Source organism: Chenopodium quinoa, unplaced genomic scaffold (genome assembly GCF_001683475.1).
Source record: "Chenopodium quinoa cultivar QQ74 unplaced genomic scaffold, ASM168347v1, whole genome shotgun sequence".
NCBI classification, from domain to species: Eukaryota; Viridiplantae; Streptophyta; class Magnoliopsida; order Caryophyllales; family Amaranthaceae; genus Chenopodium; species Chenopodium quinoa.
In genome coordinates this window covers 5487183-5509654 of record NW_018743292.1, presented here as the reverse complement: position 1 = coordinate 5509654, position 22472 = coordinate 5487183, and the positions used below count along the sequence as shown (strand labels likewise).

At 33.0% G+C, this 22472-nt stretch overlaps 4 protein-coding genes and 1 long non-coding RNA gene across 7 annotated transcripts; 4 read left to right on the top strand and 1 right to left on the bottom strand.

The window, feature by feature from the left end:
- The first annotated feature begins 3203 nt into the window (after positions 1 to 3203).
- Positions 3204 to 4642, top strand: LOC110736030 (small heat shock protein, chloroplastic-like). Of its 2 annotated transcripts, none has more exons than XM_021916188.1 (2): positions 3204 to 3618; positions 4136 to 4642. In XM_021916188.1, the coding sequence occupies exons 1-2, from the start codon at positions 3366 to 3368 to the stop codon at positions 4444 to 4446; spliced, it is 564 nt and encodes a 187-aa protein (XP_021771880.1). In that variant the 5' UTR covers positions 3204 to 3365; the 3' UTR covers positions 4447 to 4642. The 2 variants fall into 2 exon arrangements, with proteins under 2 accessions (XP_021771880.1, XP_021771881.1); XM_021916189.1 differs by having other exon boundaries at positions 3610 to 3753.
- A 1692-nt stretch (positions 4643 to 6334) lies between these two features.
- LOC110736622 (small heat shock protein, chloroplastic-like) lies at positions 6335 to 7682 on the top strand. Its single transcript, XM_021916889.1, has 2 exons — positions 6335 to 6687; positions 7169 to 7682. The coding sequence occupies exons 1-2, from the start codon at positions 6447 to 6449 to the stop codon at positions 7474 to 7476; spliced, it is 549 nt and encodes a 182-aa protein (XP_021772581.1). The 5' UTR covers positions 6335 to 6446; the 3' UTR covers positions 7477 to 7682.
- Positions 7683 to 8848: 1166 nt separating this feature from the next.
- LOC110735854 (small heat shock protein, chloroplastic-like) lies at positions 8849 to 9823 on the top strand. The gene is made up of 2 exons (XM_021916033.1): positions 8849 to 9047; positions 9513 to 9823. Exons 1-2 carry the CDS (start codon positions 8849 to 8851, stop codon positions 9821 to 9823), a joined length of 510 nt encoding a protein of 169 aa, XP_021771725.1.
- A 6054-nt stretch (positions 9824 to 15877) lies between these two features.
- Positions 15878 to 17160, top strand: LOC110736029 (small heat shock protein, chloroplastic-like). Its single transcript, XM_021916187.1, has 2 exons — positions 15878 to 16215; positions 16593 to 17160. The coding sequence occupies exons 1-2, from the start codon at positions 15969 to 15971 to the stop codon at positions 16898 to 16900; spliced, it is 555 nt and encodes a 184-aa protein (XP_021771879.1). The 5' UTR covers positions 15878 to 15968; the 3' UTR covers positions 16901 to 17160.
- A 146-nt stretch (positions 17161 to 17306) lies between these two features.
- On the bottom strand, positions 17307 to 21881 carry LOC110736621. Of its 2 annotated transcripts, none has more exons than XR_002514263.1 (4): positions 21789 to 21881; positions 19166 to 21158; positions 17905 to 18007; positions 17307 to 17809 (listed from the first exon to the last, which is right to left on the bottom strand). It is a non-coding gene; the product is annotated as an uncharacterized LOC110736621 (long non-coding RNA). The 2 variants fall into 2 exon arrangements; XR_002514262.1 differs by having other exon boundaries at positions 20935 to 21158.
- Between the last annotated feature and the right edge of the window lie 591 nt (positions 21882 to 22472).

The window sequence follows — 22472 nt, the reverse complement described above, 5'->3', positions numbered from 1 at the left end:
AATAACTAATATTTAAAGATAATAATTATTAATTTTAAATAATAATAAATATAATTAATATTTAATAATAATAATAATAATAATAATAATAATAATAATGACATTTGCTCTGCTATGCTGCAATCTACTCTGCTGACTCTTGCTTTGCCCAGAAGCTCAAAAGGACAGGGCCTTATACTCGGATACTCCTAAACCTAACCTAAAAAGAACTACTGTATTAAACACTCAAGTCACTTCTCAAGATCGTGAGGTTTATCTCTTTTCCAGAAATATAGATTTCCAAGTTCCAACCCGGAAAAAAATAGCGAGAAAAGATTTCTTTCAGCACAAAATATTCAATTATGGAAACAAAAGACCTCAATTTTAGCAGTAAAATTAATCACCTTATTTTGCTATTTTCCTAAACCAACCTAAAAAGAACTACTGTATTAAACCAACACACTATATAAATCTATTCCATCATAATAATTTAACTACAACAATCAAAAGAAAAAAAATACACAAAAACAAAAAATACAAGTATAAAGGTTCAATCTTTAATAGATCGGAGATATGGAAGAGGTGAAATCATTAGGGTTGATTTATGACGTATTACAAGATGAATGGGTGTTAGACTTAATGACATCTTTTTCTTCTACTAATGTAAGCACCCCAAGTAATAATAGTTCCAATGCTCCTAGTACGCCCACTAGATATGAGTCGTGCCACGATGACCCACCCGTCTCATCATCATCATCACCATTGCCATCACCATTACAATCGTCGTTACCATGTAGTAACAAAAATAATTGCTTTAGTAAGAGTAAGAAATCATCTACAAGGAAAGGTCGATCATCATTGTCAATGTCATCATCGTCGTCTAAGGTGCCCTGCTTAGTTCACTTGGCAATGTGTCACGGTCATGGCAAATTGTGGCACGCGGTTAAGTCTAGTTGTATGGGATGTTTTAAGGCTAATAACAAGAAACAAAGCAAGTGTAAAGGAGTTTGTAGTGATATTAATATTTCTCGAGTTTTAGTTCATAAGAGGAAAGGAAGTGATGAAATTAGAGAGGAAGATTTGAAAGAGGCTATTGATTTTTGTAAGAGATCTGCTGCTTTTAGTTGATTGAATAGAGCTAACTGATTAGGTTTTATAATTTTTGTGTTTAGAGATAATAATGTAAGTGCTTTTTGTATCTTTTGTACTTTGTTTATTTAAATTAGTATTAATTTTAATTGAAGTTGTTATTATTGTGTCAACTATATTTGGATGAGCCGGATGACACCATCGAAAACGTTGGTTCGGAGGTGAGAATTAGTTTCAATCGGTCAATATGAATCAAATAGTGGGTTAATTCAATTTTCAAATTGGATGATTGATTTCAATTTTGAGTTGACGATTGAATGCTTGTAGAGGCCTAGAAATATTAGGGTTTCCATCCACCTAACAAGTTAAGAGATGTTTACAAGTGATATGTCAAATAACAACTCGATCCCAATTAGTAGTCATAAATCATAATACATATAATCATCCATAGTCAAAACCATAAAAATGTTGTTTGATTCAAATTAAACCATGGTAAATCCAACAATAGTAAGACTTTTTTTAAGAAAAAAAAAAATTAAGTTTAGTGCTTATAAAAGGTCATTTAAGTCAACAAAAATAAATTTCATATGAAAATCAAGCTAATTGCAATTGTTTTGGGTGGATTTTTGACAAGTCTAATAATATGGACTCTGAATCTACATTCATAACAATAACTAATTTAAACTAAGGCTCAAAAATCTTTAAAACATATCATTTTAAAATCAAAAGTCTATCCTTTTCCATAACTCTAGCTTTACCAATCCGGAAAATATATAGTAACAAAAATATTTAAACATATACTTATTTCAAATTTAAATTTAAATTGAATGGAAACTATTAGCCTGAATTTAAGCAGTAAAAATAGAAGAGCAAGAATTTTCTCCTTTTATAAATTGATCAATTCATATAGCTAGAAACTTGTTTGGAAGGGATACAGAAAATGTTTCACCTAAAAAAATATACATCATTAGGGTTAAGGTAAGATGTATTATGTGATGCATCTAGGTTATCCTTCTACTAAGAGAGCAAGTAAATGCTCCAATACTACATTGTCTACATCCACTACGACTTCTAGTGATTACGATTCACCTATGTCATTACGATCATCATTGTCGTCGTTATCATCGCCATCATCATTGACATTCTCATCGCCACCAAGCAATAACAATTGCTCTAGCAAATGTAAGAAATCATCATTGACATCGAGTAATACTTGTATGATGCCCAATTTAATTCACTTGGTAAGGTGTCGTGTTGGTTTATGGCACGAGGTTAAGTCTAGGTACAAGAACAATAACTAGTCTAAAGAATTAAGGTGGTACGTTAGTTCATAAGAGAACTAGTAGTGATGAAGTTATCAGGGAGAAGGATTTGAAAGAGGCTATTACTCTTTGTAAAAATTCTGCTTCTACTAATTGATTAGTTTAGAGGTTTAACTATTTTAATTTGGTGTCTAGTTGATACATTAATGTCTAGTAAAGTATTTCGTTTTTCATATGATGGAGGGAAATTGACATTTCTCAAATTTATTTCATGAGTGCTTATATATATATATATATATATATATATATATATATATATATATATATATATATATATATATATATATATATATATATATATATATATTCAAGGAAGTGTAACTTGCAAATAAATTATTCTCATGTCACTCATGTCAACATGAAATTCATTTTTGTAAAAACACATGTTTGGTGATTTGGCATTTAGAAACACAAAAAGTACTTCAAGAAGGAATTGATGTCTTGCCACAAACCTAAGCAAAGTAACGAGGCATCTCACACTCCGAGCATTAAGGCACGCACAAACTTGGAGTGCATGCTTGGATAACATTATAAAGTAATGTATTCTTCTGTAAAAGTTATACAAGTATATACAATAAATTAAAACGGGAAGAAGTCACCTTGATATCACAATAAATTATTATAAGTCTGTCTCATACAAGATTTTGCCATATTGTTTGGAAATTTCTTTTAAGTCCATTCAATTTTATGTAGAATATTTGTTAGTTTACATCATACGTATAAGGATATTTAAACAATAATCGGTACAGTCTAGCTAGCTACGAGTATAATATAAGTACATACTCATAAAGTGTACGAACATGAAGCTCATGTTTTTGCTAGGATAAGCCTCAATACTTTAGGAAATGAGGCTTTTCATAGCAAAAAGAGAAGATACATAATTAAGCTCAACAAGTAACCATATCTCAATACATATCTATAAATAAGCTCCAAAGGTTTGTTTTTTCTTATTAAGTTCACCATAAATCTTCTTCAATGGCAAGCACATTATTGACATGCTCTGCTGCTTCAACCCTCGTGTCGAACCGGGCCTCATCCAGTCCATTACCAAATGGGTTGGGCCCCCGTTCGACAGCACCATCACTAATTATTAAGACCCCTTCTTCAAGACCTTCTATGGTGGTTAGAGCCCAACAAGCAGGAAGTGGAACACCGAGGAGAATTGAGCCAATCTCATCTGAACAACAAATCCCAAAAAAGGTTGCCCTACTAGAAACTTCTCCTTATGGTAAATATTCCACTCCTTCAACTGCTTTGCTATCTTACACAGGTGATGAGGATTCTTTTTCTCCTTAATATGAAGTACATTACTCGTTCCATCTCTTATGGATGTACCATGATAATAAGTCACTTTCTAAATTTGGTAAGTTCAACGTTTAGCTATGTTTTCACATACGTGTTATTTTCTTTATAATATATCAATTACACTCAGTTTTTCTTCTAAAGTGATACAAGTAATTAAAAATTTAAGAAAAAAAAATGTACCTCAAATTAAAGGTGTAAGGTGTTATATTATTGGATACCATGAAAATTTTCTCTTGGTATAAAATAAAATAGAACCCAATCGCTTCATTTCCACCACACACTTAATTTATAAAATAGACTATAAGCATACTTTATCTATCTCGAAATAAGAGTCACATATACTAATTAGTCACCTTTGATTTCCTGAAATTTAAAAAGAGAAGGACAATATTAGATATTCAAACATAACCCTACTGAAAAAACTGTAACTTGTTTTGCAGTGCGCACTCCATGGAATACTAGTGAGGACGAGCATGAGATCAAGATGTGGTTTGACATGCCAGGACTAGCTGGTGAAAACATAGAAGTGGAGGTTGTGGATGACTTGCTTTACATCAAAGGAGATGGGGGTGTAGACGCATTTGGTAACAAGATCTTGAGTCCTTTCGATAGTAGGGTTCAACTTCCTCATAACTCTTGGAAGGAAGAGATTACGGCCGTGTTTAAGAATGGTGTCCTCTACATAACTGTGCCTAAGATCACCAAATTCGAGCACAAAGTTATTCATGTTCCTGTTAGATCCATTTCATAACTATAATCATTTGCTAGTGAAATTGGTCTTCTGAACTTTATGGATTGCTTCATACATAAGAAATATGCTTTGAATAAATGTGTAAAAGAGAAGCTCAAGTCATATGTTAAAATTGTATGTACTAAAGTTATATAAATTGGTTGCTTGTTGGAGCTACCTATACTAATAATAAATAAAATTATACAAATGATCGATATTATGTGGTTGTGAAAATTATTTTCATTCATCATTATTCTGCTGGTTAATCATGGTGCTTAAATTGCTTGCTAATAACAGTGTATAAATGTTTTCCAATCAACAAGGACTTTTACTTGCATATTTTCAATGTGATCGTTATCCTCCCTCTTAGGCTCTTTATTCTCCTTACCTACTTACGTCCACTTATTATAATTTCAGGTTTGATTGTAAGAAGGTAAGTGAACATAATTTTATATATAAGTTCTAGTTAAATAAATTTAGGGTTAATAATAAGTTTAAACTTTGATATATTCTCATTTCTCAACACGACAATACCTTATGTTTAGATAGGATAAGTTCAATAAGTGACATGAAATCAACATTTGGAAAGCATAACAGCAATTTTCCTTTCCACGTAAGAGTATTAAGAAATATTTACAAGTTAGGAAATAATTAGAATGTACTTAAAGCATATAGGATTATACAGTGTATACTATGTAAAAGCCAAAAGCTAAAAATAAAGCCAAAATTATACTTCGTATTACAGTACTAATAGGAAGTATACTACTATAAAATGGAATTTTATTAACTTTGGATAGAGATATACACATGGCTCAATCCATTTATCACCGACGCATCCTACTTTAGCTCATGACAAGCTTACAGATCCATGTATTGTGTGTAGAATATACATCATACATTACTGCGTTCAAAGTTTATGCTAATTAAGTACATTAGGGTTCGTATGTTTTTTTCACTTAAGCTCACTTTACACGAGATTATTGACCTTAAAGTTAACTTATATTCTAAAGTTGGCTTATCTTATCTTCACTTAATAGTCCTGAATTTAACTAACTTGACTTATCTAGCGAACCTTATCGTTTTTTTTTTTTAGAGAGTCACAAGGGTGAATTATGAAAATCGATCCCATGATCGATCGTCTGGAACCAGGAGGGGAGCTCTAATCACTTGAGCTATCCCTCACTCTCAAGTCGGACTAATCTCTGCATGAATTTATTGTTCAATTTGCATTATTAGGGCACCCTCAATATCATTTTAGCGTGCTATACGTGAAACGCCACTTAGCTTCTAGAGCAATTAGAGGTTTTCAGAATGAAGGAACAATTACTATTAAAGAGTAGGAATTGTTAGTATTTGATCTACATATTAAATTATTGTAATTTGTAATCATGATTTATGATGTAAAATATAAATATTGGATATATATATCTAGCTTTAGATGTACCCTACAACTAAATTGCCTAAATATAGATTCTCACGTAAAATTAAATAATTTGTGTTCAATCATCAAAGAGGAGAAATTCCATTCTCCATAATTACTCCATTAATTTCTCAAACACATTGACAAACAAATCTCAGCTTCCTAGATTTGGACAATACAAACTGTAAAGAACTCTTTAAAGTGCTTCGTAAATAGATAGGACGACACTTATAACATGTTATAATAGTAGTATATAAAATGTACTCTACATCTTTTTTCTAGCAGAAGCTGCATTACTACTTTACTTTAAATGTTTTAATTTCAATTTTTATTTAGGAAATATACTTTGCTTTTATTTGAGTATATAGAGATCGAATATATATCAATATGATGAAATAATGAGGCTTCCCCTACAAAAAAGAGTTAAAGACTTAAAACTCAACCGTTTTATAATTAATATATCTCCCCATATAACTATAAATAAGCTAATAATTAGTGAACAAACATACAACTTGCAGTTACATTTATTTACATTGTTTTAGTGAGCTACCTAAATATATCCTGATTATAGTCTTAGTAAGCTCTTACTAACTTATCTTCAATGGCAAGCAACACATTGACATGCTCTGGTGCTGCCACTATGGTGTCAAATCACACGGTCTCCAGCCGCAGCCCGGCCCTAGCTGGTTTCGGCCAACGTGCCGGGGTGTCCCTAACACCATCATTGAAGACCCCTTCAATGGTGGTGAGAGCCCAACAAGGAGGAAGTCCTAAGAAAATGGATCCAATGTCACCAGACCATTTCCACAAAAAGGTTGCCCTCCTTGAGACCTCTCCTTATGGTAAGTATCCCACTCCTTCAACTGCTTTTTGAAGTTTTTCTTAATTATTTCTTATACTTGCATGAAAAAAAAGGTTGCTTTTTCTTTTTTACCACAGTGGGTAAGTTATTCTTGTGTGAATCTTTCTATATTTAACTAGTTACATTTTTTTTACCAACTTTGACAACATAATTGTATGTACATAGTAACATAGGAGTTATTTAGTTGATTTTATTTCTCACATGTGACTTGTCTATATATATATAAAAAAGGGGTTCGGTTCATATAGTTGTATTATGTTACTCTATACTAGCTAATAAGCTAGGTACGGATCAATCTATTTTTGTAGTCCAATTATTTAAAAAAAAGGCGGGGGGACTTGTCTATATATAATTTAGGTTAAATTATACCATAAGATTACGATAATAAGTTAAGACTATAAATCCAAGGCTCCGATTAAATTTGTGTTTTTTTTTTTTTTTTTTTTTTGTTTTTTTTGTAGTGCGTACCCCTTGGAATACGAATGAGGATGAGCACGAAATCCGGATGTGGTTTGACATGCCAGGACTATCAGCTGAAAACATCGATGTAAATGTTGTTGACGACTTGCTTGTGATCAAGGGAGACGGTGGAGTTGATGCATTTGGAAACAAGATATTTAGTCCTTATGATAGCAGGGTTCAACTCCCCCTTAACTCTTGGAAGGAAGAGATCACGGCCGTGTTTAAGAATGGTGTTCTCTATATTACTGTGCCTAAGATCACCAAATTTGAGCACAAAATTATTCATGTTCCTGTTAGATCCGTTTAATTAATTTTCTCACAAGTTATTGCATATTTATGAATTAAATGTCTTCAATACTCTATATGGGAGACTAGGTTTTGTGTGTGTTTAAAAAACTTGTATTTGAATAATTACTGTATGATAGAGAGCTCTCTACATACTTCTTTGCTTGAATATTTCAAGTTGTATGACTTTGTTGCTTAATTAATACTATCTTTGTTTTTTTTAGTTAACGTCATTTGACTTTAACACTATTCACGAACTACACTTTGACTAACTTTTGTGATTTATAGCTACGCGATAGAATATAGTCAAGTAGAATCTTGTTTAAATCATCTCAATATATATTTTATTAATAATTACTTTTTATAATTTTACAATGTCGAGAATCAGATATATTAATCGTTAAAATAATGCGTTGGCAAGCGTGATAATAGAAAGGGGTCAACTAAATAAAAACGGAGGAGGTATCTTATGACATAATACCTCCTCCGTTTTTCTTTTATTGCACCATAAGGACTTTTACACTATTCACTTAATTTCTTTGACCATTATTTGTGATTTATCCATTAGGAAAAATATCAAATTAATATGGGATCTAATTAGACTCGTCTCGAAATCTACTTTTCAAATATTAAATTTTTTATAATTTTTACAAAAGTATAATCGAAGATATTAATAGCTAAAGTAATGCATTGGCAAACGTAAAATCCCTCACGGTGCAATAAAAAAAGAGGAAGTATAAGATATGTTTTTAACTTATTACATACGAGTACTAATTAAGGGAATGCGCTACACACGATCTTGAAAGGGGTCAGAATTGACAAAAAATGCTCGCAAGTGTCTTGTTTTGCATATTTCACACAAATCGAGGTATTTTTTAGAAGGCAAAAAGAGGCATTTTGTGATAAATTTTTGTCAATTCTGACCTCAAATTGGAACCTAAGGAATAAAATAACCCCCAAAACCATTAAAGAGCATGTCTTTGGCACAAAAATCAAAGAATTTTTGAAATTCCGTTAAATTTAATGATTTTTTTGACAGGTGGTGAAAAACAATTTTAGTTTTTTTTTTTTTGGTGGTAAAATAAAACTTTGAGAAGTTTTGGTGGTAAAGAGCATATCCATCTCATCTAAAATTAAACAATTTTTAGATTTTTTTTTTTTTTTTTTTTTGTGGTAAAATAAAACTTTGAGAAAAGGCAAAAAGAAAAGGCATCACAAGACAATAACTCAACAAGTTACCATTTATATCTCCACATATATCTATAAATAAGCTCCCAATCAGTGAATAAACAAGCAACATACTAATTTTATCTCACAAAAATTGTTTTTAGGGAAGGTTATTTTTAGCAAGTTTAACTTTTTTTTTTCCTTCAATGGCAAGTAAAGTGTTAACAATGTTAACATGCACTGCTGCTTCAACTCCAGTGGCGAACCGGGCCTCAACAAGCCCATTACCATTTGGGTTGGGCCCACGTTCTGGGCTTTCGATGATACTATCACCAATTAAGACCCCTTCTTCAAGGCCTTCTTTGGTGGTGAGAGCCCAACAGACAGGAGGTCCAAAGAGAATTGAGCCAATGGTGACGTATATAGGTGAGATCTCCTTGATACATGTTAAAGACGTAGTATTTAATTTGTGTCATAATACTAGATATCATTCTTATTTCTTTTTTTTAATAAGATATCATTCTTATTACTTGTCCTTATTGCTCTTTAAACATTGGAAAAAAAAATACGGAGTACTAGATAATTTTCTAAATATGTATGTCATTTTTTCAACTAGCCATATTATACAAAAAAATTGTGTTTTTCTTCGTAAATCTATGTTATCATGCATTAACTAATGAGCGGTATTTAATACTATTTATGCTGAAAAAAAAAAATACTCTTACAATTTATTACTGTCTATCATACATTCATACGTGTAGTAATAAGTATATATAGATTATCCCTTCCTAGAAATAGTTGTCCAGGCTCTTTTCCTAAATTTGAAATAAATTAAGATTAGATTTCCAAACATACCGCCACAAATTAATCAATAATTCGTTTAATTTGCAGAGCGTACACCTTGTAATACTTCCGAGAATGAGGGCGAGATCAGGATGTGGTTTGACATGCCAGGGCTTGCAGCTGAAAACATAGAAGTGGAAGTTGTAGATGACTTGCTCATCATCTTAGGAAATGGGGATGTTGATGCATTTGGAAACAAGATTTTTGAACCTTATAATAATAGGGTTCAACTTCCCACTAATACTGTCAAGGAAGAAATTACAGCTGTGATTAAAAATGGTGTTCTCTATATTACTGTGCCTAAAATTACCAAGTCATCTGAGCCCAAAGTTCAACATATTCCCGTTAGATCCATTTAATAGTATTCATAATTACATTTATAAATTAAAAATTATAATTGGTTAGATTTGTTTGTCCATATCATCATTTGAAAAGGGTTAATATTAGAGAATTATAATTGGTTAAATTTGTTTGTCCATATCATCATTTTCATTTCCTTTTTCTTTTCTTATACAAAATTTTAAAAATCATCTTTGTTATTTTGGAAATTTTTATTATTATAATTATTTCCAAAATGTCTTATTTTGGAAATTCTTATTATTATTTTCAAAATGTCTTACACTCTTACTTTGGAAATTCTTATTATTATTTCCAAAATGATGTGGAAAAACTAACCAATCAATCACGCATAATAATGCATTATTAATCTATTATGGTGATTTTTTTTTTTTTGACACAATTATGGTGAATTTTTCAAAAGACCAATATAAATTTATCCTATAAAAATGGTGTGTAATAAGAAATGTACTTTGTATTACTTACTTTGTAATAAAAAGAAGCTCAACTTTCTACATTTTAATTTTGAAATATATTTTGTAAGCTGTATTATTACTCAGTTTGTTGTGTGTTGGACTCAGAGCCACTTATCAATTACTCCCTGTGTTCCTTTATTTTTACCCTATTTGACTTTGCATGGTATCCAAGACACGTATTAAAACGTTTATATCTCCATTTTTTTACGCGTAAAAATTATATAAATTTGAAATTAATTAAATTTATAAAGAGACGGATCAAACAAAATCCCACATGATTATATTTCATTTTGAAGAACAACAAGAATTTACGGTCAAAATTTTCAAAATTTAATCCATATTTTGACAATGGGGCAAAAAATTAGGAACGAAGGGAGTAATTCGTACGAAGTATATTATAAGACAAAGATGTTATGTGGTTAATTATTAAAGGAGACAATTAAAGCATACAGATTAGATCATATCAATTAAAATATATAGTTATAATTATGGTTGGTGAAACGATACTTGCACGTACTCGTAATTATGTATCCACAACAATTACAAAATGCACCTCACTTTACAACGAACACGTACAATTAATAACTTTATTCATGATTGAATTACAAGAAACGTGCACCAAACATGCATGGTTGCATACACCTAGGACTACATTAGAACCACAAGTCCACAAGCACAATCATCATATGGTTATTGGTTAATCTCATTTAAGGAAGCGAAGGGACATAGTGGTGAATCGACGGGGTTAATGAGATCGAGTTGAGACCGAGGGCACGAAGGGCCGGGGACTTAGCAGGCTAATCAAAGGACGTCGTAATTATGGCCGATGCCTAGCTTAGTTGGTGGTGAGAATAGTACATTAGTTCACAGCATAATAGGTATATATGGGGATGGCAACGGATCGGACACGAAGTGGATTCTGTTAAATCCGACTCCGACTCCGACTCCGACTCTATAGGAAGTCGGACGTTAAATCTGACTCCGAATCCGACTCCGACATCTGACTCCGAGATTCCGACTCCGATCCGACTTCAATATTCGGCCTCCGACTCCAATCCAACTCCGAGTTTTATTTCGGTTATTCAATATACTTTGAGAAATTAGGCTATTTGGGTCGTTGCAACCCACACCCATTGCCACCATGACCCACACCCAAATCCACGATATGATCCGTCGGAGTCGGATTTTTTTCATGGGTTTTTTGTAGGATCCGACTCCGACCCTCCTCCGACTCAGAGTCGGACTCGGATTACTTTTTTCTTAGACTCAGAGTGAATTTTTTTTCCTCGAATCAGGGCGAAGTAGGGTCAGATCCGGACTGAATTGTCATCTGTATATCTCATATTCTCATCCTATCATTTCTATATATGGCCTACGTACTGCTGCATTATTGCCTGGGATATTCAACTTTTTCCCCGTTGTTATCACATGTTCTTATTGTCTGCCATTAGCTGAGCACAGCACCTCCATGTATGATGTATCTGTTCATTGTATTTTTTTTTTTTTGACAAGAGCAAATGTATTCATAAAATCAGAGTTTACAATCTACAAAACAAGAACTAAAACTTAAAATATGGCTTTTAACACTAAAGCCTTTACAACAACTTTTTAGACTAGAGACGAAAGTAAGCTTGAATTGGCCGGATAATAAGTCACAGATTAGGGACTTCTTACAAACCAAGGAGCAAAAACATACTACACTCCAAGAAGAGGGCAACAGAGGGAGTCGAAACTGTTTGACCATGGCTAGCACTAACTTACTTGGCGGAATCTACTCATCACCAAGTAAGGTCATCAAACGGGTCACTAGAACTAGTGACCTTCCAATCAATAGCTTTCCTTGTTGGCAAGAAAGCTTTGACAACGTTGAGGCTCGAGAAACCCCAAAACAAAGTTTGGGCGCCTGCTTCAGATAATAAGGATCAGGAGTAATGACCACAAAAATCATTACATCCGAGGGAAGAGAAAACAAACTCATACCACTCCAACAACTTACACAATTCACCTTAGCCATAGCCAACTTCTTGTTCAAACCCCCAACAACCGCACCTGTAACCTCTCTTACCATTGTAAACACCCCACTGTCCTTAAAAAAGGGGCTTAACTCCCACTGCACACAACCATCCATAATACTATAGCCAAAACAACTAAATAGCCCGGAAAACAACCATCCTCTGAGGATTGCGAACGCATACTTTAATTAGGTGTAAATTATAGAAATATTAACTTTTATGTTTGTAAATAATGCATAACTTTTATCATTAGTAATTTTGTAATACCTTTTGTGAAAATGCAGAAAATTTTAAAATTTTATCCGATTAATCTATCTAGCAATATTTTATAGGAAAAGTTAGCCGCAACAACACCTAATAAAGGTGTGTGTAGCAGCACAACTTTTCGAGGGTACACTCAACATCACAAACTAAGCATTTGGGTGCACATAACAACATAAATGATATTGGCAAAACTTAGATTTCTTCATAAAGTGGAATCTTAAATATTTTTAATGCTTTTTTATTTATATATATTTTTGTTTAATTCCATTCTACTTAATTTTCCATCTCACGTAACTAAGTAGTCTTTTCTTCTATTAATTGTTTTACTTTAAACACTATTCAATTTTCACCATTAAATTGAATTATTTCAAAAAGTTTTCGCCATTATTTTCTATCGTTTATTTCTTCAATTACTTTTTTTACATCTCATGTGATTGATTTAGTTTCCTCTTCTATTATAATTAAATTTTTTTCCCTTTAAATTATTCTCTCTCAACCTTCACAATTAAAATGTTGTACATCAAAAACCAGAAAATCAATTTGGCCTATCTTAAAATTCAATTCTAAAATTGTTGTTTGAATTAAGTATTTTGAATCATTTTGCGGGGTTTTGTATTAGAAAGTTACTTATGTATGTATCCGAAAATCTGGTAGAATAAAGGTTTTCGAATGATTTTTATTTATTTATCAATTTAGTATTTGACTAAGTGGAGAGGGAAAGAAAACTTAGTCAATCATGTGAGATCAATATTAGAAAAAAGTAATTGAAGAATCGAATGAAGGAAAATAATAGCACAATTTTTTTGAAGGAATCTGCTTAGATGGTGGAGGTTAAGAAATGCTTAAATGAATAAATAAATAAATAAATAGAAGGGAAGGCTAATTTAGTCACGCATGATGGAAAATCAAGAAAGTTTAAAAAATGTTTAAATAATTATAAAATAATGAATATTCCACTTTTTTCCATGGAACCTTAGTTCATTAGTGTCATTTATGCTAATATGTGCACCCAATTACATAGTTTGTGCTGTGGACCGCACCCTTAAAAGGTTGTGATGCTACACGCACCTTTATCATAGTTGGTGTTATTGTGGCTAATTTTTTCTATTTTATATAATAACAGTTATTTAGGGAGTGTTAGTTATATTCATCCGATCTTCAACTCATATAACTATTTTCCAATGAATTGAATCATGATATAATCGTCTATAATTACATTTTATAGTGTACAAAAATCATGAACAATATCCCAAGTTTTCTATATATAATTCGACGTCTCTAGGTCAAATAAATGAACAATTGAGATTGCTTCTATAAAATTTATGGGCTCAGATTAAAAAAATAATTATAATGGCTATAAATTTAGGGTGTGTTCTATTCACCTGATTTTTATTTATCTGAACTTATTTGAACTTAACTGAACTTATCTTAACTTATCTGAACTTAATTGAACTTATCTGTAGTTATCTAAACTTATTAAAACTTATTTTAGTTGTAATTTGAACTTGGTTAACCCTTATTAGGACTTATTTTTCCTAAACTGAACTTATCTGAACCTAATTTTACTGAATTAAACTTATATGAACTTATTTGAACTTAACTGAACTTATTAGACCTGATATAAGTGAAAATAAGGTGAACAAAACGGGCCCTTAGTGTCTATTGAATAGTCTTCCTAAATATTAAATCAGCGAAAAAATTAGTATGTTACTCGTATATGATTTCATACTCTCATATGAATATAAGGGAATTTGATTTTGGCACATCCTGAATTGATATTGGCACGCCTTCTCACATAGGGTATGCCAAAATCAACTTATGGTGTACCAAAATCATTTCCCGAATACATGGTAGTTCAAACCAACTCCAAATTAAAATAACCATATCTTTAAAACATTAATAGAATGATTAAATTACTCAAACTAGTTCAACATAAACCTCATCGAGCATCATTACTCATTTCAGTCTCATAATTACCTATAGAAGAAATGAAAAACAAATAGTGAGCCACTTTTTAGTGAACATAATACTAGCAAGTCAAACATACTAGATGTTTATTTTGAAACATTATATTGTAGTAATTTTACTACGATGTATGTCACAAGAAATAAAGAGAATAAATACAATGATTAAACATTAGGACCTATTCTAATTTACCGAAAACAACTGAACTGAATTAAACTGAATTGATTGGAGTTGAACTGAATTGAAATGAAATGAATTGTTTATGAAATTAAGTTGAACAGAACAGATCCTTAGTTAAAACACCACATACATATACAAATTCTAAAGAACACACCCCTAGTATATTTCCAATCACACCAGACATCTCAGGGACCAACTCAACCCTTTATAGTTTGTTAGAGGATCAACTTAACTAAAATGTTAAGCTGATAGTTTGAGGCCCAAAAATATATTTTATACTCTATCACGGTCCAAAGGGCAAAACTATCTTTCTTCCCACACCATAATTTTTATATAGAAAAATGATATAGATATATAATGCAGCCTTATAAGAAGTTAAAAAAGTTATTAAGAAAAAGTAATTATTAACTGCACTGATAAGTGATAAGGCATATTTATCTTTTTTATTTTTCAGCGTAAAATTATTAACTTGCAAATAATAATTCGCATGTCAACAAAACATTCATTGTTTATATATGATACACACGTGATATGTGCACTTGAATCATATTCAATTCCTATAAATGGGGTTTTGGCATATAAAAAAGATAAAAGTATGTGGAATTGATGTCTTTACCACAAACTTAAGCAAAGTAACAAGGCATCTCCCAATTTCGCAACATAAAGACACGCAAAAAATTGAATTGTTTGGATTGGTAATATCGTATTAAACTGTTAATTAATTGATCGAGTTGGATACTCAAAAACAAGTACTCTGTATTAGGCGGATTTATAACAACTTATTATAATTAATGCATTAAGATTAAATTATATATCTGGAAAATGGAAAATATATATGCATTAAGATTTATAACAACTTATTATATATATATATATATATATATCATTTAAAATTTACAATAATTGATTTATCTCATCATGTAACATTGGCAATATCATTAATAAGTTGGAAATAATATATAACCAAGTACCATTAGTCATAAAAAAATTATTTAATTTAGCCTATTCGGTTTGGATTGATTCAATTTCACATATTTTGTACGAGTCTTTTTGCAAGGAGAAGCCTCCATGTTAGAAATGAGGCTTCCAATAGCAAAAAGAAAAAGCATCATAAGACAATAACTCAACAAGTTACCATTTATGCCTCCACATATATCTATAAATAAGCTCCCAATCAATGAATAAATAATTAACTTACTATATGTATCTCACAAAATTGTTAAATTTTAGTGAAGTTTATTTTTAGTAAGTTTAGGTTTTTTGATTCTTCGATGGCAAGTAAAGTGTTAACATGCTCTGCTGCTTCAACTCTAGTGTCGAGCCGGGCCTCGTCCAGCCCATTACCAATTGGGTTGGGCCCACTTTCTGGGCTTTCGGTGACACCATCACCGATTAAGACCCCTTTTTCAAGGCCTTCTTTGGTGGTGAAAGCCCAACAGTCAGGCCCAAGGAGAATTGAGCCTATGTCAGCTGAACAAATCCACAAGAAGGCTGCCCTACTTGAAACCACTCCTTATGGTAAATATTCAACCCCGTCTCCTTAAAGATGTAATCGTACTACAATAATAGATCACTTTCTAAAGTTGGTAAGTTAAATTTTTAACCATCCACATAGATGCATACATAGATTTCTCCAAATACGCGCTTTTCTTCATAAATATATGTTGTCACTTTAATTGAGAAATTGAGCGCAATATTTAATATTTATGCCAATAAATAATGTACTTGGAACTAAACAAGAAACTACCGCATTTTATCTCTGCCTACCATACATGTTGTAAGTATATAGATTAACTGTCTCTAGAAACAGTTCTTCAGGCTCTTTTCCTAAATATAGAATAGATTACGATTAGATTTTCAAACATACCCACACATAATCAGTGATTCGTGTGCAGTGCGTACACCTTGGAATACTTCTGAGGATGAGCACGAGATCAAGATGTGGTTTGACTTGCCAGGGCTTGCAGCTGAAAACATAGATGTGGAAGTTATAGATGACTTGCTCGTCATCAAAGGAGAAGGGGGTATTGATGCATTTGGAAACAAGATTTTTGGTCCCTATGATAGTAGCGTTCAACTTCCTATTAACACTTGGAAGGAAGAAACTACCGCTGTGTTTAAGAATGGTGTTCTCTACATTACTGTGCCCAAGATTACCAAGTTTGAGCACAAAGTTATTCCTATTCCAGTTAGATCCATTTAAAATTATTCATAATTAACTTATTGCTTGTGAAATAAATCTTCTAATAATAAACTTTGTGGAAGACATATATACATATAAATGGTGTGTAATAGGTAAGAGCTATACTTTGTATTATTACTTTGTAATTTAGAAAGGAGCTCAAACACTTTCTACATACATTTGAAATGTATTTTGTAACTTAAGTTGTATGACTCAGCTCGTTGTTTGTTGGACTTGATCGAGCCACATACTATAATAAAACAAAGGATGTTTTGTGGTTATTAGACGTGACAATAATCGAGTCGTTCAAATCAGGTCAATTTGACCGAGTATGATTATAATAGTTGGTGAAACCGGCCAATATTTGCACATACAACGACTTCATTTCATGATTTAAATTACGAATGCATCTCACTCAAACCACATACGTACGACTTTATTTGATGATTAAATTACAAGAAACATGCATAGTTGCATACACTTAGGACTAGGGGTGAATACCGGTTCAGATCCAGATCGGACCGGACCTAAAACGCATTGAACTTGAACCGGTTTACGGTGATCGATAATAGACCTGAATCTGCCGGTCTGGTTTTGGTCCAGACCTGAAAAATTAGGTCCGGTCCAGGTTTAAACCTGTTTAGACCGGTTTGCTTTTCTTTCTTTATAAAGGCCTATTTTGGACCTGTTTATGGACCTATTTCGGGACCTTCTTTTGGACAAACTTTTTAGTCCAAAACATAGTTATTTACTTATTATATACATCAAAACATAGTATAAAGCATATTTAACAAGTTACATAAAGTCCAAAATAGATTATATTAGATTGTATGCTTGACCCCTTATCTCCCGTCAATCACACGCTTCAAACGAATCAAACCAACGAGTGTACAAAAATGACTTCATTGTCTACATCACCACATTGCACATCTAAATCAAAACGAAAATAGATTATATTAGATTGTATTAATAATTAATAAGTAATAATAAAAAAAATAAGTAAAAGTGCTAAATAACATAACTACCTTTCTCGATTTCCTCTAACTCTTTCAAAGTTTCCTCCACATCAATAATTAGCAATCCCTTTGCTCTTAACCAATCTTGTGAACAAATAAGGGCTTGAACCATCTTAATACAAAGACAACATTAATTAATAAGTAATAATAAAAATATATGAAACAATCACACGCAAGTACGCAACATTGACGAACTAGCCAACTTCCACTCTCCAATCCTCCAATAGTCCAATCTACTTCACTATATATACTCTTTTATAATTTATGTATTAAATATTTGGATGCATAACAAAAGCAGTTTATTGAGCTGCTGCATGAATAGCTAGTGCCTGAATCGCTAGTGCCTGAATCAGAATTTTGGATACTAACAAAATCGAAGTTTATACAACTAAATTTCCACATAAAATTGATTATGAGGCATTGTCAATAATCTACATAACTAATAAAAAGTGTTTAGTAAGTAGCGATAGTCAAATCGAGGGAAATTTTGAGAATATTATTTGTATCCAGAAAACAAAAGTGATTACCATATAGTGCAGCAACTGAAGCTCACTGGCATAATAACCTCAGTGGCAGCAGCTTGCTTAATATTAGCGCTAAAAGTCCTCATTATTATAACAATCCAATACTATATGTTAATGAGAAATAAAAATCATTGTTATGATAGTAATTTACAGCTTCTAGTAATGTAGATATATCAGTTAACTAAATTAGGCATCTGAAGTCTAATTCAACACAAAAAGCAGAATATTACTACATAAAACAATTAGCTTCAAGATGTACTTAGATCTCGTGATAAGGCTATTTGACATAATGAATGACTAAGGAATTATCTTGATCTTAGTTCAAGCAAATGCAACCCCAATTTTCCAAAAAATTATGTCCCGTTTTTTATGCAATATGTTCCATTGCTCTCATACAATCCTGTTAATCATGCTATAGTTCCTAAGTCTCAAATTCCTAATTAGTAATCACTAAGCACAACAGGAAAGAAAATGGATGAAAACTTGAAAAGTGAGCACAACTTTAAACATATTGATGTGAAGTGATCCTAATGAGATCTTGGCAAAACGTCGGTTAAACATGAAATCCACCTAGGACTATTGATCAGCTCTAGCTTTAATCATTAGTAACTATAATCTACTCACGGAATATCAACACATTGTCATATTCGAGCAAAGAATTTTGCAAGAATAGTCATCAACAAGGTAACAAAACAGAACCTGATAATAATAACAAAACGGAACCTGATAACAAAACATAATTTTACCTTAGGTGTTAGAGAGCTCCTAAATGGATCTAGAGTACGACTTCCCGTACTAAAAGCGGATTCAGACGCAACTGTAGACAGTGGGACTGCTAGGATGTCACGTGCCATGCACTTAAGAACCGGATAGCGATGACCATTAATAACCCATCAAGTTTATGCATCTAGTTCTTCTTCCTCCAGCCCTATGCGTTCATGTAAGAACCTATCGAACTCGTTCATCACATACCCACTTGTCCCCTCTAATCTTTTTGCCACTTCTCTAAGGTTTTTCATGTAATCGGCACCCCCTTCTATACCAAAGGCACTATCATCACCAACATCAAAATCAACATCGAACATCTATTGGCATCGAATCTCCTTGTTGGTTACTTTTAGAAATAGAAGAAGTGTACATGTTTCTATATTCATCAAATAAAGTGTAAGTGAATTCCTTCACCTCATTGGCAAGTTTCGAACCCTTTTCTTTTCCATGCATATCAATTAGTGTCAATTCAACAAGTATGAACTTGCAATGAGGGTCAAGAATAGAAGCAACATAAATAAGCTTGTTCATTTTATTCACATTCCCCCAATACTTATCAAGCTTTTGTTTCATTGCAATAGCCATAGCTTGAAAGTTCAAATCCCCACTTTTCTCCCACTTATTCAGCATATTTTACATGGAAGCAATCTCACTCAAACCTCTATTACTTGTCACATAATGAGAGCCAAAGATACGTTTAGTCAAAACATAGAACCCCTTCAAAAACAAAGTCAATCTCTGTACTTTTTTCCAATCTTCTTCTTCGGGAGGTCTTTCATTAATTATCATTCAAATCCTCTCCATCAGGAAGAGATAACCCACTAAAAACACGCTGAAATTTCAAAGTTGTGTCCAACATTGTGAATGTAGAATTCCAACCAGTGGGGACATCAAAAGACAAGGAAGCTTTGGAATCTATATTTGCTTTTTGCACAAGATCTTTGAACCTAGATATTCTAGCGGGAGAGTTTTTCACATATTTCACGGCATTTCAAACTCTATCAATACACACACCGTGTTGTTTATTCCATCCCACACAATTAGATTAATGATATGAGCAATGCATCTAACATGAAGATTTTTTCCATCATTAATACATCCGATTCTTCTAACCATTCTACTTAAGTGCATACAAGCAACATCATTTGAAAAGGCATTATCAACAGTGACAGTAAAAAGCTTATCCTCAATACCCCAATGCTCTAAACATGCCTCGACGGCTTTTCCAATAGCCTCTCCTTTGTGACTTGATATTGGACAAAAATTGATTATCTTATTATGCAATTTTCACTCACTATCAATAAAATGAGCCGTAAGACACATATAATTGATTCGTTGTATTGAGGTCACAGAAATTCTTTGACAAGTTTTAAACATTTCTCTCAATCTTTCTTTCTCACTATAGTAGAGCTTTAAACAATCACGAGCAATGGTCACACGAGAGCTAAGGGAATAGTAAATTGTGGACATGCAACTTGCATTAAGTGCTTAAAACATGGCTTCTCTACATGTTTAAATGGTAACTCATCAACAATAATCATGTAAATCAATGCTTCCCCAATCTCTTTTAAGTTAACATTCCCAAATTTGCCACTATCATTTTCTGTATTAAAAAACAATTTAGTTTGTTTTTCTTTGCCCTTATTTACATTGGTAGGATTACTAAGACATGATTATGCATTTTTTTAATATTTTTTTGAACCATTAAAGTTTCCATCAGCAGCATAGGTTTTGTCACAGTACTTACATTCGGCTCGCAGTCTCCCGCCTTCAACATACTCAATGAAATAATCTTCCCAATAAGGTTTTGTCCTCTTATTCTTTCTATTAAGTAGATATTCCCGCCCCACATTTAACTTCTTACCCGAAGGCAAAGTAGCATACAATTCTTCTACATCCACTTCACTAAGTGATTGTGCCGTGTTTATTTTGAGAATAAGTGGGCGTTCGTTTGGATTGGGAGCTCTCCATCTACATTTAAAAGAGATGAAACAATTAATCTTTCGGGCATAAACAAAAAGGAAGGTTAGGGCAGGGAAGATGTGAATTTACAATCAGGTTGTAAATTAACAGAGTACCATTTCTAACAGAGTAAACATTAACAAATATCTCAGTACGATTAGGTTCATGCTCATTATCAGTGTCATAAACTCATAATACGAAAGCGTAACAACCTTATAATCATCACTAACTGAATTACCCAAGTCCATACATAGTAAAACTAGAGCTTAGTAGCAAATGTGGTAATTTCGTCGAACAGGTGGTGGGCATTATTCAAGTGGGTAGAATACAAGAAATGGGATTCCTCTGAAACAAGGATTAGTTAGGCTTCATAGTCCAAGCAAGAATTTTAGATAATACGAACAAGACTGTAATTCCAAAATCAAAGGAATTGAAAAAACAAAAATCGAGAATTAAAGCAATTGAAAAATCATAAACCCACAGATTCAAAGGAACCCTACAATCCATACAAATACACTCAAAACATGTAATACAATTCAAAAAATCAACATGCAAACATCAACCAAGTAAATAATCATCAATGATTGAGAAATACTGGATTGAAACTTTGAGAAATTGAGAAAGTATAAAAAAACGAACGGAAAAAAAAACTCTAACTATGAATGAGGAGTCGCCGGTGAGAGAGAGAATTGATTTCGGTGAGAGAATCGCCGGGGAGAGAGAGAATCGAACTTAGGGGCCGTTTGGTTCGCCTAGGGGAATCGGAATGGAATGAACAAAGGGAAAGTAGGAGAATGGAATGAAACCCTTTCCAACTAGTATGTTGTTTGTTTTCAAAAAAACAAAGGGAATCACCACCACCACCGCACAACCCCCTTTCTTCACTTTTCCAGCCACCACGAGCCACCCCACCGCCCAGCCACAACCTCGACGGGAATCTTCATCCCTCGGCGCACCTCCCCCTCCCCTCGCCGTCCCTCCCCTCCCCGGAAAATCGTCCACCACCCACGCAAAAATCCCGGAAAAGTGTCCACCACCCACGCAACAACCCTAGAAACACTATCCCTCCCCCGAAAAACGTCGGCCGACCTTCCCCATATCCTCAAAACCCTAGCGGGCTAGTCGGCCGACGTTTTTCGGAGGAGGGATAGTGTTTCTAGGGTTGTTGCGTGGGTGGTGGACGATTTTCCGGGTAGAGGAGGTATTTTTGCGGGGAGAGGTGGGGGAGGTGCGCGGTCTCCGGCGAGATGTGGGGGGAAGCGCGGCGGGCTCTGGCGATGAGACTGGGTCAGCGGCGAGGTGGTTGGGCAACTTCCGGCTAGT